The sequence below is a fragment of the Agrilus planipennis genome, unplaced genomic scaffold (genome assembly GCF_000699045.2).
Source record: "Agrilus planipennis isolate EAB-ADULT unplaced genomic scaffold, Apla_2.0 scaffold341, whole genome shotgun sequence".
Taxonomy (NCBI): Eukaryota; Metazoa; Arthropoda; class Insecta; order Coleoptera; family Buprestidae; genus Agrilus; species Agrilus planipennis.
In genome coordinates this window covers 155,508-170,620 of record NW_020439095.1, presented here as the reverse complement: position 1 = coordinate 170,620, position 15,113 = coordinate 155,508, and the positions used below count along the sequence as shown (strand labels likewise).

Sequence of the window (15,113 nt, the reverse complement as noted above, 5' to 3'; positions counted from 1 at the left end):
CAAGTATTTTATAAACATTGTTTTAATTAAAATCAACAATTTTATTATTTTTTATCTCTCCCGATTTTACTTTAAAAATGGCAGCTCGTAAGAGAATCAAAGGCAATTTATCTCTCACAGAGGTTTCAACAAGGCAAAAACATCTTACTAAAAAGGTATTGGATTCATAGCAGTTAATGTATATTTTTGTGTACAATTTTAATTTTAGGAGTTAGAATTACGAAATACATGTTCAGGCCCTGTATGCCCTCCAGTACCTATGAAACTTCGAAGATCCAATGGCAAGGAATTATTTAATTTCCATGATTACGCAGTGCCTGTTTATTTTCAGAAAGAAAGTATCCTTTAATTTGAAAAATGCTAAATTATACTATTTAAATGTTAAATTAAAAATACTAATTAGTGATTGATAGTTTTTTGACATTTGTGTATTAGTGTATTATTATCCTTAGTAAAATTCTAGTACCTTTAAGTGCAATTTACAAGAAAGAATTAAAATTAACATATATGGAACAAGTTTTTGAAAATCAAGTTAAGGTTGGAGAAGGTTCATTTGGAAATGTATACAGAGCCCGTTCTAAAGAAGATAATGAATATTATGCAATCAAGGTTGCCAAAAATAATCACACAAGCTATAGTGAAAAATTTGGTGAGGTTTTGCGTCTTGAAAAGATTGAGGAACATGAGAGATGTGTTAAATACTTCTTAGCTTGGGAAGAGCAGGGTCATTTATACATACAGTTAGAGTTATGTATGACAAGTCTTGACAAATATGCACAACAAAACCACTATATTCCTGAGCAGCAAATGTGGGATATATTAATTGATATTCTTGAGGTAAATAGTGTAATAGTTTTGATCTTAAAATTTCTGAAAATGTCTTTTTTGTAGGCACTAAAACATTTGCACAATCGCAATTTAATACATTTGGATATTAAACCAGAAAATATAATGATTACCAGTGAAGGGATTTATAAACTGGGTGATTTCGGCCTACTGCTGGATTTGAATGAAGTATGTTAATTAATTGTTGTTTTATTAATTTGTAATTATGTTTTTTTCTACCAGTTCAAAAATAAAAAGAATCACCACAGCTCTGTAAATGTATCAGAGGGAGATTCAAAGTATTTGGCAGCTGAAGTGCTTCAGGAAATATATACTACAGCATCTGATGTTTTTAGTCTTGGTATTTCTATGTTAGAATTGGCCACTGATTTAATGTTACCAACAAATGGACCATTATGGCATCAGCTACGCAGTGGAATTTACCCAAAATTATTTGAAGAAAGTAAGTACTTTACCATAAATATACTTGCAATGTGACCTATTGTAGTTTATCTGTATCTGTGAAATTAATAAATTTGCCGGTAATTTTTTAAAATTTAAAACAGTTGATATTAAAATTTGGCATTTTTTGTAGATGGTTGTATTTAGTTTACACAGGCTGCTAGCCTTTTTTACAAATATAGATCATTTTGAAATGCCAACATATAAATCATTTTGTTATAGCACAATTTACAATATACAACATAATTAAAAAATAAATCAACGAAACATAGTTGCCTTATATTGCTTTCATAAAATGAAAAATTACGATCTCAAATATGATACAATAGTGCTCTATAAAATCGACTTTTTGTATTCAAATACAGAATAATTATTGATCCATTCATTTACACTTAATTTTAACTGATTAGAAAATGAAATCCACTACATTTTTTACTGATCCATTTTTGAAAATGTTGAACTATTTCTGATGTTTTTTCGTTTCTTCAAAAACAGTATATGATAGCAATTTGTGTATTTCTTGGGTTATCTTGTAAATATTTTTGCATATATCAGTGCTACTATTAAAGTTTATTTTGNTACACTTTTCTTTTAACCAATCCATTTTTATAATGTAAGGTTTTTCCAAACTAAATACAATGATTAAATAAAATAGTTATTTATTTTATGTGGATACAAAATATTCTTAATAAACCTACAGAGTTATGTTTTTCACAGGTATATTGGTATATACATACAACTTATGTATCTTTTAAACAAGCAACATGATGGCATATTATTCATAATTTTAAAGTGTACTATGTTGGCATAGACGTCCGTACCAACCAGACTCACAAACGCAAGTGTTATCAATGCAAGTACCGTGTTTACAACCTAATTTACATATGCTCCTGTTTAGTTTGGCCCTTCCAATCTCACAATGATCTCCCCTGAAACCATTTGGACAGAATAATAAAGGATTACAAATAGATTTTATTGTTCTAATATTAATTTCAAACATTTCTACAGCGAGACACTGAATTGCTAGTCTAATCAGTCTCAGCATTGTGGAGTTATACCTAAAGTTAAACCTGTAGTATAGTTCATTAGAAAGAAGGGTCTGTTTTCATAGCGCATAAATTTCGATTGCAGTTCATTTACTTTTAATTAGAACCTGAAATAATTTTAAACAAAAATATCAGATCAGGAATAAAGATATGGTAATTGTGTAGCAGTTTTATTGTAAGGATGAGTATACATAGGATTCTGCAGTTTAAATTTGAATTTTGTTAAAAATTAATATAAAACGAAATAACATTGTTTTACAGCTTTATTAAATTTTTTAGGCAAACTGGAAGGACAACAATGAGAATTGTATAAACGAAAATCTTGAGAATGCAAACATTCCCATTATATTTATTAAGGAATCATCTCTTTGTGACATGAATATGGACTATTCAGATTCAGACCTGAGACTTCATTTAAGAGAAATAGACAAGTGAGTAATAATTTTAATCTAATACAGTAATAAATTGCGTATTATAGCTATTATTATTATTAGTTAATATTTAGTGATATTGTAAAAGAGACTAACTACCTAACTAAATATTTATCATCATCGTCATAAGGTCGTCAGTCCTAAGACTGGTTGGACACGCACCTCCACTCTTTCCTATCCTGAGCTAATCTTAGCATTTCCCTAAAACTAAAACAACCCACATCCTTAACTATTTGCGAACAGTAATCTAATTTAGGCCTACCTCTACCCCTTCTAACTCCAGTTTCTGTCTCTAATATGTCTCTGACTAGAGAAGGTGTCTTACCAACCTATCTCGCCTATTTCATATTGACTTTCATAATGTCCTCTATTCTCTTATTATTTCTAATATTTCCAACCTTCTCTATCCACGGTATCGTCATCATTCGCCAGTAACACCAAATTTCGAACGCTTGTAACCTGTTTTTTCCTCCGCGCCCACGTCCATGTTTCGCACCTGTACAGTGCCGCGCTTCAAACATTCACCTTTAACAATCTTTCGAATTTCCGAATATAGAAGTGGCTTCTTTTTAGTGAAGGCGACTCGACTCTGCGCTATCCTTTGCTTTATATCCCTACTATTCCTTCCGTTCTGACCACATAATTATCCTATCGCATTTTTGTGCTTTTCTAAGCATTACAATTTCTTCCCCCGAATTACCTTCCACCGATCCTGTATGTATTATTCTAAAGCCTCCACTCCAGATGTCTCCAGCATCGGGCCAACGGACTTCACTAATGCCTACTATATCTAATTCTAATTTATTCATCTCAACTTTCAAATTTTCCAATTCCCCTACTTGCCTCATTTTCCTAACATTCCAATATAAAATATTATAATAAAATTAAAATATATCAGTGAATAATCAGAACAATATTAGTTATATATGAAGAATAAGTAAAATTGCGTAATTAGTTGAAAGTTTATAATTTGAAAAAAGTATTTAAAAGACGTAGACAAAAATATTTAAATATTTAAAAACTGTAAACAAAAAGAAATGTGTAATTTTTTTATTATTGAAGTTGTATTTTTAAGTTGAACTTTGAACTGAATGATTTAATAAAGTGTGCAGTACTAAATTTAAAGGAAACTATAGAATTTAGGTAGAAAGGAAACAAAAACATACACATTTTATAAATTTATTATTTTTTTTTGCAGCTTCGGTGATGATTCGTTTTCAATATCAAATAATGGAGATGTAAGTATACATTCATCAACACCAGTACGTCCTAAAACGCCTGATTCAGGTTTATCGCGTGTAAAATTATTTTCGGTGTAGAAAATCGTATTACGATGAGTGTGACTTTAAACTTATGACATCGTTTCTGCATGGAATAGTATCACATTAACATTTACCTATAAGTTTAAGGTATCACATTGAAACATATATAACTTCATTTCAGATAAGTTTGATGTCATACTCGTTTCATTTTAACATTTTTAAATAATGATCTCGAACATTGCAATGTGATATTTCTGTAAGACGTAGCTACTAGAGCTGCTGGGGTTTATCTGTTAAGTTTTTTTTACATCTTTTGATGGGAACGTGAATGATTGGCGTAAAGATCTACATTGAAAGTTTTTCTAGAACACCAAAAAACTGATTTATGCCTTTTAAACCAAAAAGCATTAATATTTACCATACATATTTTTGCATTTTATGTCCAATCGTTCATTTTTTTATTGCAATATTTTACCATAATGGTGCTGTATAAACTTCCTTTATAGTTTGTAAAAGAGTATTATGTTTTACATTACATAAATAATTATTGCACACTTTTGTGCTACGTTACATATTTATTGTATCAGATTAAAGGAGTCATTGGTTGTTTGTTTGAAGAAAGGTTCTTTTCTTAGATTATTTAGAGAATTTCTGTTAATTTCGTTCGTTTCATTTTCATTGCAATAAAAAATTGCTCTCTACTTTATTGACCACAAAAAAACGCTTGTGTCAAAAAAAGAGAATCTTACTTTTTTATGCGTTATCTCTAGCGTGAGAGTTTATATTATCTGTTATTTCCTAATAAAATTCTCTAAAACTTGCATATGCTACACTTTTCTTTTAACCAATCCATTTTTATAATGTAAGGTTTTTCCAAACTAAATACAATGATTAAATAAAATAGTTATTTATTTTATGTGGATACAAAATATTCTTAATAAACCTACAGAGTTATGTTTTTCACAGGTATATTGGTATATACATACAACTTATGTATCTTTTAAACAAGCAACATGATGGCATATTATTCATAATTTTAAAGTGTACTATGTTGGCATAGACGTCCGTACCAACCAGACTCACAAACGCAAGTGTTATCAATGCAAGTACCGTGTTTACAACCTAATTTACATATGCTCCTGTTTAGTTTGGCCCTTCCAATCTCACAATGATCTCCCCTGAAACCATTTGGACAGCGACACTTATTAACTCCTTTGCACCTTCCTCCATTTAGACATGGAATGATACATTTAGCTGGAAGTAAGTAAATTTTATTGGTTCTATTAATTTTTTAAAGATCACTTACAGTATTCACAATGAAGTCCATAATATCCTTTAGAACATTCACAAACATCCTTTTGGACACACTTACCACCATTCAAACATTTTTCTCGACATATACCTATAAAACATTATATCATGAACAATTTTTGTAAAAATGGAAAGTATATCTTACCTCCTTCACAATGTCTACCCTGAAACCCTTCAGAACAACTGCATACCCCTGGTGATGTACAATTACCACCGTTCATACACTGAGGGTAACATAAAGCTGTTCTACAATACTGTCCCATATAACCTTCAGGGCATTGACAGATTTTTTCTCTATTACACCAGCCATTATTTGCACACTTTTTATCACATTCTGGATCAGGATCTAAAAATTAAACTATTAAATAATTTAACAATCAAACAATTTATAATAAACTTAATTTAGTTTAGAGATAATCTTACTTCTTTGGGCACATTCCTTCCTTAAATTTAGTCTTAAAGGGGTCCCATTAACAGGCCGACCTTTTCCTTTTTCTATAACCAATCCGATTGTAAAAGATGCAATACCAGAATTATTTCCTAAACAAGGAAGAAAAATACTGAACTCTTTAGGTCTCTTAGGTACCCTGCCTCTGGTTTTAATGGATAAAACTGGTGGTTCTAAAATACTCTCATCAAATGATTGCAGACGATCAAAATGGTAGGAATACTTTTTCCCTCCCGACTTCCATGTAAAATTAACATACCCTACTTCTGATGGTATTATGGGCAAATATTTTTCAAAATTAGGATCCAATATATACGGCAAGACATTACCATTTACAATGGCATATATTTCCATTGACATTCCTGTCAACGAAAAAGGTAAGAGCTAATTCACATTCATAACAGTCTTTAAATGTTTATATAATAATTACCACTAAACATTTTTACTTGCTTTTCGTCTATCCAAAGGGCTAAATCTCCGCTGTTTCTAGGATCTGATCTATCAGATCTTGATATACTACATATTGCTTGCATTCCTAGCAGCATCATAACAATAAACAACATTCTGATACTATCTCTTGTAGGTGCTATATTGTGACAAAACTTCTAGATTATATTAATTATTATGTGCATTAGATAAATACTAAACACCATTATTATGTTGCGGCAGCACAATTTGTACGTTCTCAATTGAAATTAAAACACTTCGTACGTGATCCAGTAGCGCCATTCCCGCAAAAAATATTTCTGCGATTCGAAATTAGATTTCTGATTAACAGAAAAATCAATTATATTGCAGGTTTGCTAGTTTTCATATGTGATCATCGGATTAGTTACAGTAGTTTTAGTTTTTTTTTTAAGATTACAAATTGGATATTTATAAAAGGAGGTCATATATTTGACCGTTATTTAGACACTATTTGAGGTATTCATTTATGAGTACGAAACACAACCTATGATATTTTCTATGGATAGTCTATGGTTAATACATATCTATGGTTAGTAAGTCAAACTTATCTATGAGGTCCAGAGAAGATGAGGTCAAAATTGACTTGACTTGCATTACATTTACAGATCTTCTTGTCTTAATCCATCTTAATCTTAATCTATGGAAGAAACATTAACCTATCCATTACCCTTTGTATATCTATTACAATGAATATAGTATATTTGTTATGACTTCTTAAACCAATTTAACACATGGTTAACGCTTGGAATTAAAATGAATAAGAAATATTTATATTTAAATTAACTAGTAATATACTGTAATATAGTATCTCTTTAGAGGTAAGTGTATTTTATTAATGTATTTTGTATATGTTTTCCTTATGAATTATCCTCTTATCCAACAACTGATATGCATCAGTAATTTTAGAATTTGTAATTACCAACTTAAAAAAATTAAAAGGTTTCAGTTTAATTGAGTTACAGTTGAAGCTAATTCAGGAGATGAACAAAATCCTAAAAACCAAGGAAGGACTCGGTATCAGATAAATCCAGTTAACACCTACATCTATCTATCATTTTGTATTGAAAACAGCTTTAATTACGAATAATGGTATGTTTGTCTTTATAATAATAAAAAATATATCAGGTTACCTATTAGCATGTAGTTTAAATACAGACAAGCAACATCTTAAATTTTAACCNAATAGTTAATTATGTGGAATGTTCTAGTTTTAGGGAAATACAAAGATTAGGTCAGGATAGGAAGAAGTGGAAGTGCGTGTGATGAATATGATGATAATCAGGGGTGCAACAAGGGGGGGACCCACTCGATTGGGTTGGGCACCCAGTCAATTCCAGTCGATTTAGATAATAACCCAATTTGAAAGTACGGTTCAAATAGTTCATGCTCGTAAATGAGCAGCCGAATTCGATCTTTTCAGCTTATACACACCCGCAGTATATAAATACAGTTATATTTTTACATTTGAGGGTATTTTAGGGGTGTATGGGGAGTACTTTACTATAAACATATAAATATTTAGTATTTGCGATTAGTGATTTTGATCAGTACGAACGCGGCGTTAAATGAAACGATACCCAGGTCTAAAAATTAAAGAGCCCCCCCCCTAAGTTTGTATTTTTTGCTGTTTAATTAAATAGAAAAAATTGTATTAAAATAAATTCCCAATTTTCTTATTCTTATAAAAGTTATTATTTGTTAAAATAGAGAAGATACTAAAACAACGAAATTGCTTATACCACTCATTCTTTAGAGATTAATTGTGCATAGGAAAATGTTTGTGAATGCTTATTTTTCAAGTAAAAATGAAAAATTTAATTTATTTCTTCTCGAAAAATAAGTGATCAAAGGTAAAGTTGGATTGTGTAAATTTAGATTAGATGAAGTAGCTTAGTGTCACTTTGTGATTTCTTCGCTGGAAAGCTACCATCATAGATAAAAGATATATCTCTAATCTATGGTTGTGTGAACTGACATAAATAATCCATTAATTCAAACTTTACTTTGGTTCGGGTGCAGGTGAAGCTTCAATGTCCATTTATTTAAAAACCTCTGATGACAACATAATTTAATTCACTCCAATCGATTGCGCATCATTTGTACTTCACAATTGAGCTATTACGGTTAGCGAAGTTTATTTTCATCCCATTTAAAAATAACAATTACAAATAATACTTACTTTTTCTATGGTGTTTTTTGATCATATTATTATCTATGATTCACCAAATGCGCAGCCGGATTAGTAATATCAAGGAAAAATTAAGTATTATACATAATTATTACTAATAAATAATATAAAAATAAATTTCGCTTACCATAATAACTCGGTCTTCAAGCACAAATGACGCGCAATCGATTAGCATCAATTAAATTATGATATCTTCAGTAATTTTTAAATAAATCAACTTTGAATTTCCGCTTGCACCCGAAATAATTTTCCTTCTTTTTTAATAACTAATGAAATATATACCACAATATAATTAATATATAAGTGCTTAACTTTCTGTTATGTATGTTTTATATTTCATTCATAAAAACTTAATTCTATGGGGACCTTATAACAGCTATGGTTGTCTTGCGTTATGGATCACTTTTTCACTTCAGATATTGGTTACTAATGTCTTATGAAATCTATGAAATTTTCATTTGAGTTCTTGAGTAATAAAATCCACTGTGTTGCAGAACATCACTTTCTTTGCTACGTAGACTAAACAATTAACATTTGAAAATTGTTTAATTTTCTTTATAATCGCTGACCAGTTAGAAATTACTGTAATACATAATATTAATATTAAATAGAATTGAATACTAAAGAACCAAAATTATTAACCATATTTCTATACATGATATTTCTAAAATATGGCTTACAGTTGCAGTCTTTAATTTAGCCAATTCTTTCGCAGGATTTTACATAAACTGTAGATGCCGTTCGTTATGAAGCAATGATTGTAGTTCTCTCCAGAAAGTAGCAGTACCTCAAAGAATTGTAAAAGTGCCTTTTCTTTTCCACCGCAAAAAGATTACTTGTTCATTTGTGACAATGAATTGTCAATTGTCATGAGTGCTCTCCACAATCAAGAGGTCAAAATATGATTTTTTTCATAATGCCTCTTGATGATGTTAGGTAGAACTGGTCCACATAGGTCATTAACGAGGGTTGCAGTTTATCATAGGACTGCAAGGANAAAAAATTAAAAGGTTTCAGTTTAATTGAGTTACAGTTGAAGCTAATTCAGGAGATGAACAAAATCCTAAAAACCAAGGAAGGACTCGGTATCAGATAAATCCAGTTAACACCTACATCTATCTATCATTTTGTATTGAAAACAGCTTTAATTACGAATAATGGTATGTTTGTCTTTATAATAATAAAAAATATATCAGGTTACCTATTAGCATGTAGTTTAAATACAGACAAGCAACATCTTAAATTTTAACCTGCTTTTGTTAATTACCAATTTCATTTTAAAACCTTTCTTACTCGATTTAAATGTTTATTAAAACAGGGGCTGGGTTCATAATGTCAATTATGAAGATAATTCACAATTTTTAATTTTTTTGTGCATGTCCAAAAGTATAGATTAATTAGAAGTCAATTTGAAATATGTTTAGTTTTTTAAACTATAAGGTTGTCAATTTGTTACAGGCAGCGTGTTGTTGCTAAAAGAAGGATTTGTCACAATGAGTTGGTAAGTAACAACATTAATGAAGCATAGTTGTGAAATTTTTATTAAACTACCCCATAAATCTCAACTCCTTCAACATTTGTAACCTACTTTCATCATTCATGTTTAAAGTTTAAAATGTGTAAGTAGACCCTGGGTTCTACTTACACATTTCTAAATAGTTTTGTTTTTAATTTAAACAACTTCTAAAGTATGACAAAACATACAAAAAAATGCCCAAAAACTAAACTTGCACAGTTTTATACATGAAGTAGAAAGTGATGTCTTTGACATTTGTAGGCAGTTGGAAAGAAAAAAAAAAAAAGTTATTTTTTGTCTCCAATTAGATATAAAGAGGAGCCATAAGATTTCCACCCTTGGAAACTGAAAAATGATCTCAAATTGATGCCTGTCGCTAATGTAATGTCTGTAACATCGAATTGGTTACACTTCAGTTACTTTTGGTTATGTTAGATGTTAATTGAATCAGAAAGTAAGGGATGACATTGAGAATATTTTTCATGTTTTGGTTGGGTAAACAATTGGTAATAAATTTTAATTTTCATGTTTTTGTTTCTAAAAATCCCATACAAAAATTAAAAAGGAGGTGTCTTTATTTACTTTTGAAGGAATTCTGTTATGCAATTTGTCATAAACAAATCACAAAATTTTGTTACTGAAGCTTCGGATAGTTATGTTGGAATATTATTGTGTTCAAATTACAAATTATTAGTTTTCGTAATAGATACAAAAAGGTGTAATAGAGTAGTTTCGTTAAAAAATCAGTTTTTTCGTAAATGCTTTTTTTTATTTAAGGGAATTTGTTATTGTTATAAACAAATGGTTCAAAACCAAAGCTGTTTTATTTTAATGTTTGTTTTTTATTCGTTAATTCAGTGGTTTTATTTTGGCTACGTAAGTATTTTATGAACACGTTTTGAGGGATTTTGGAATTTAGTGTTTTAATCAGGGTTACTGAATTATTGATTTTTGAAAACAGATTATCAATTATTTAGTTGGGGTTGTAGCTAATTGCAAAGTTAAGTTTATCTAAAAAGGCCTAGTTGGCGTTATAGCTCCACTACGTTTTACTGATTTTGTCACAAAAATTCTTACAGAACATCGATTCCACTTCGAAATACAAATTTAAAAATGTTTTTATTTCTTAATTATTAACATAAAAATAATAATTAAGAATTGCAACTGCCGCCCGATGGCTAGAACACTTGACAGTGAAATGGGTTGCCTNTACTGTTATTATGTTTTTTTTTCTTTTCCAAAACAGCAGTACCTCTAAATAATTTTAAGTCGTATACAACATATTTGTTTGATGTTGATAGAGAAAAGGGTATGGCATTGCTTTAATATTATATTATGTACCTTTTCTAGTAGGGAGGCAAAGTTAATATCTGAAAACTTTCATAATATTTTATTTTACAGGAACATAAAAATTCCATACACAATATGTTATGAAACATTGGTTGTATCAGTGCTCTTTGACTCTGGAAAGTAGTAATACCTGAAGTCTTGAGGAAGGCGTGAAGGTGCCTTTTTTTCCGTTGGGAACGAAGGCAGTGTGCGGTAGCAGAAGGAAGGATTTATGACATTGAACAGGTAAGTAACAGTATCAATTAGAAATGATAAATGAGGTACCAGAAATTTCATTTTTTTTTTAACATTTGTAATCTGCTTCAAAAGGTCTTCTTGGCATTTGTAGCTCTATTACGTTATGCTCATTTGGCTACAAAAATTCACAATGAACATCGATTTCCAACTCCCAGTTTAAAAGCGTTTTTATTTCTTGATTATTAATATTTTAAACCGTGATTTNTTTAGTTGGGGTTGTAGCTAATTGCAAAGTTAAGTTTATCTAAAAAGGCCTAGTTGGCGTTATAGCTCCACTACGTTTTACTGATTTTGTCACAAAAATTCTTACAGAACATCGATTCCACTTCGAAATACAAATTTAAAAATGTTTTTATTTCTTAATTATTAACATAAAAATAATAATTAAGAATTGCAACTGCCGCCCGATGGCTAGAACACTTGACAGTGAAATGGGTTGCCTATATCAAGGACCAACAGTCGCCAGGGTTATTTAAAACAATTTGGATTTTAAATTCAAATTATGATACCTTCCCGCGAAATTACATGAGTGCGCTGTTGTCGAGATAGATAAAGGTACAAATGTTACAGTGCGAGTCGAAATTTGTAAGCAACTAAATTTTTGGATTTTAATAAAATAATCTAAATTTATTTGGTACATAAGCAATCTATGAAAATAATTATAATTTTACAACGCTCAACACTGTTAATGTAAATGAATTTTTATCACTTTGTTTTGTATATTTCTCGAATGTGGACATTTTTACCTTGTGTCCTGTACATTACAATTTTTCATAGGATTTCTGATAGATAAAGATGTTTATAGTTAAATATGCAGACAAAAAACTGTTAGTTTCATCTAGCAAAATTGTGGTGGGATTATGAAAAAGTAATGAAGAAGTAATAGTCAGGGAGATAAATGCTTCTTAATCAAAGAAGCGATCGATTAAGAATAAAAGTAATGTACCTACCAACCTTTTTTTAGTAAGCATATAGTAACAACGATAAGAACAAAGCAATGAATTTTTAATTTTCTGTCCAAAGATTGAGTAATTTGTTAACAGTTACTTCTTTCGTAGGCATCGGAAGTCTTCAAAAAGTACTATGACATTTTTTTTAACTACTAGTAGTGGTTAATATGCAATATTAATGTGAAAATTCATTTTAGATTTTCCAACCACTACAAACTCCCTCATTNCGACTCGCACTTTTCCCACTCCTATACCAATGAAAGGTGCTTATCAATTTTTTCACAACGGTTTTATAACTAAAACTTCTTACGTTCCTGTATAAGGTGAATAGGTATTTAGATATTTAAAGAAAACCAAAAGGTAACAGTACATAAAAGTACAAACTAACTGAAAATTTTAGGCGGTGACTACTACTTATTCATTTAGAAATGCTCCAACTATTTAATAACTAAAATTCACAGATCCGATAAATTTTAGTGTAAATTAATTTATTTATCCTGTTTTAACGTTGTTTATCGTATATTCGTTTATTATATCACAGAATTGCGATAAGCCCACAGGTCAACATTATCGTGAAGTTATATAAGTTTTTATAGTAGTTTAGAGTTTAGATTATATCATGAAAGAGACATCAGGTGGCTACGTCGCCATTTTTAATGTTTTGTTATTTTATTCGTTCGTTCATATTTTATTTATTTAATACGAGTGTTTTCTTTTGTTTTTATCCATTTTCCGCATATATTTTGACTTTCATTTGAGAGAAAGGAAGGAAAGTGAAAAAGATTAAATATTTAAATTTTCTGCGTAACAGATATCTATTAAATTAATTAGTTTTTGCCCGTTTACACAGATTAGTCAACAATTGAGAGAGATTTGAACTTATATCCTTTGCTTACTGAAAAGATAAGTCGTCTCCTATGGTGTTTTAGCTGTTAACCTTTCATCTTGGAGGCTCTTGTAGTTAATTAAGGTGAGCATGCATACTATATTTTCTATATGTAGTGTATTTATTTGATACTAACAAAGGAAAAGATTTAGCATTACTTTAATAATGATCATGCACATTATATACTTCATAATTAATTATATCTGAACACTTTTTCATAAGATTTCATTTTACAGGAACATTAGAAGAAATCCGGATACCATTAAGTTATGAAATTATGGAGCATTGGTTGTATTAGTCCTCATTTGCCCCGGAATGTAGTTGTGCCCATGGTTCTAAAGAAAGCATAAAAGTGCCTTTTTTCCGTTGGGAACGAAGCTGTTAAATTTTCATCCTGGATGCTCTTGTAGTTAATTAAGGTGAGCATACATAGTGTATTTGTTTGATATTAAAAGACAAAAGGGTACGACGTTATAATTAATTTTAATTGCTCTTTATTAATCTGTTATGGAATTTCTGTTAACAATTATCAACAGTATAAATTGAGGTTATTGTGTACCTATATCACTTGACATTTTTTATTTTCCACAGAATATTTATCATTGATGTATCTATGGAGTTTATCTATCTATGGATTTTCTTTTTAACCTTTTTCTGTTGTCTATGTCGTAATTTGACGTCGTGTTATTTGACGTTAATCTACGTCGTGATCTATGGTTGTGATGTAAAATGGCGTAAAATTGTTGATTGTTTGTTTTATAATTCAGCTATTTTACTTGCTTTTTGATGCGTTTTTATTTGTGTTTCTTAATTATAAGTGTAATTAATATGTTTTTTTGTCTATTTCTGCAGGTTATATAACAAATGAGAGAGAATTAATGTTCAGTTTGGTTATACTGAAACAGCCCATGTCTACATGGGTGTGGTTTTTCCTGGATAATATTCTTGATTTGCTGTTACGTCTTCGCCTTATAACATCATGCAGTTAATTTTCAACCCATGAGCGAGTGCAACTGGATATTTATTTGAATTCCACTGAAAAAATTGTCTGCTACAGTATTCCTCCTGGAGTTGGTTTACTTTTCACACCTGTAAACATTGGAATATTACGTTCTATTATTAATTAAGGTGAGGATACTTGTTATAATTAATTTTAATTGCTCTTTATTAATCTGTTTGCCACCGTATCTGTTTNATTTTCAGTTTTGAGCCAAATACGAAGGTTAGTCGAAAAGTAATGGAAAATTCAAGTTGTTTTTTGAAAAAGACCCGATGCAACTTATGCTCTCCTAATACAAATGTTGAAATTTACGAAAATTTTTAGTTTTGAACAAAATACGAGGGTTAGTCGAAAAGTAATGGAAAATTCAAGTTGTTTTTTGAAATTTGATTTTTCCATAACTTTTTGACCAGCCCTCGTATATGACGCAAAACTGAAAATTTTGATAAATCTGAAGATTTGTATTAGGAGAGCATAAATCGAGAAAGATCTTTTTCAAAGTTCCAATTTTTAGTGCGGGATCAACTATATATGGCAGTTTTGTTTTCTGTTATTCTACTCAATTCGGCCTTGATTGCAATAGTACTTATAAAATAATAGAAAGTGGTCTGTATTCTGTCGAAACTGCCAGACGCGGATCGCGATTTCGATCTCTTTGGATCTCATCAGCGCGTCGCAGGCAGCTCCGACAGAACACAGACCAACTTTTACCTGCTGTCTTAACAGTGCGTTT

General features: G+C 30.1%; 2 protein-coding genes and 3 long non-coding RNA genes across 7 annotated transcripts; 4 read left to right on the top strand and 1 right to left on the bottom strand.

The window, feature by feature from the left end:
* The first annotated feature begins 2 nt into the window (after positions 1-2).
* LOC108741899 (membrane-associated tyrosine- and threonine-specific cdc2-inhibitory kinase) lies at positions 3-1,323 on the top strand. The gene is made up of 5 exons (XM_018476872.2): positions 3-155; positions 209-338; positions 464-837; positions 892-1,014; positions 1,069-1,323. The coding sequence occupies exons 1-5, from the start codon at positions 78-80 to the stop codon at positions 1,321-1,323; spliced, it is 960 nt and encodes a 319-aa protein (XP_018332374.1). The 5' UTR covers positions 3-77.
* Positions 1,324-1,929: 606 nt separating this feature from the next.
* On the bottom strand, positions 1,930-7,044 carry LOC108741914 (protein shifted). 2 transcript variants are annotated; one of them, XM_025977461.1, is made up of 6 exons: positions 6,216-7,044; positions 5,761-6,147; positions 5,483-5,683; positions 5,333-5,428; positions 5,212-5,280; positions 1,930-2,223 (listed from the first exon to the last, which is right to left on the bottom strand). In XM_025977461.1, the coding sequence occupies exons 1-6, from the start codon at positions 6,346-6,348 to the stop codon at positions 2,075-2,077; spliced, it is 1,035 nt and encodes a 344-aa protein (XP_025833246.1). In that variant the 5' UTR covers positions 6,349-7,044; the 3' UTR covers positions 1,930-2,074. The 2 variants fall into 2 exon arrangements, with proteins under 2 accessions (XP_025833246.1, XP_018332392.1); XM_018476890.2 differs by lacking the exon at positions 1,930-2,223 and having other exon boundaries at positions 4,918-5,280; positions 6,216-6,873.
* LOC112905313 lies at positions 2,584-4,849 on the top strand. Its single transcript, XR_003231704.1, has 2 exons — positions 2,584-2,764; positions 3,963-4,849. It is a non-coding gene; the product is annotated as an uncharacterized LOC112905313 (long non-coding RNA).
* A 41-nt stretch (positions 7,045-7,085) lies between the features above and the next one.
* On the top strand, positions 7,086-11,155 carry LOC108741915. Its single transcript, XR_003231705.1, has 3 exons — positions 7,086-7,192; positions 9,452-9,601; positions 9,900-11,155. It is a non-coding gene; the product is annotated as an uncharacterized LOC108741915 (long non-coding RNA).
* A 195-nt stretch (positions 11,156-11,350) lies between these two features.
* On the top strand, positions 11,351-14,271 carry LOC108741901. 2 transcript variants are annotated; one of them, XR_001938575.1, is made up of 4 exons: positions 11,351-11,532; positions 13,345-13,464; positions 13,617-13,799; positions 14,233-14,271. It is a non-coding gene; the product is annotated as an uncharacterized LOC108741901 (long non-coding RNA). The 2 variants fall into 2 exon arrangements; XR_001938574.2 differs by lacking the exon at positions 14,233-14,271 and having other exon boundaries at positions 13,617-13,921.
* The last annotated feature ends 842 nt before the right edge of the window (positions 14,272-15,113 follow it).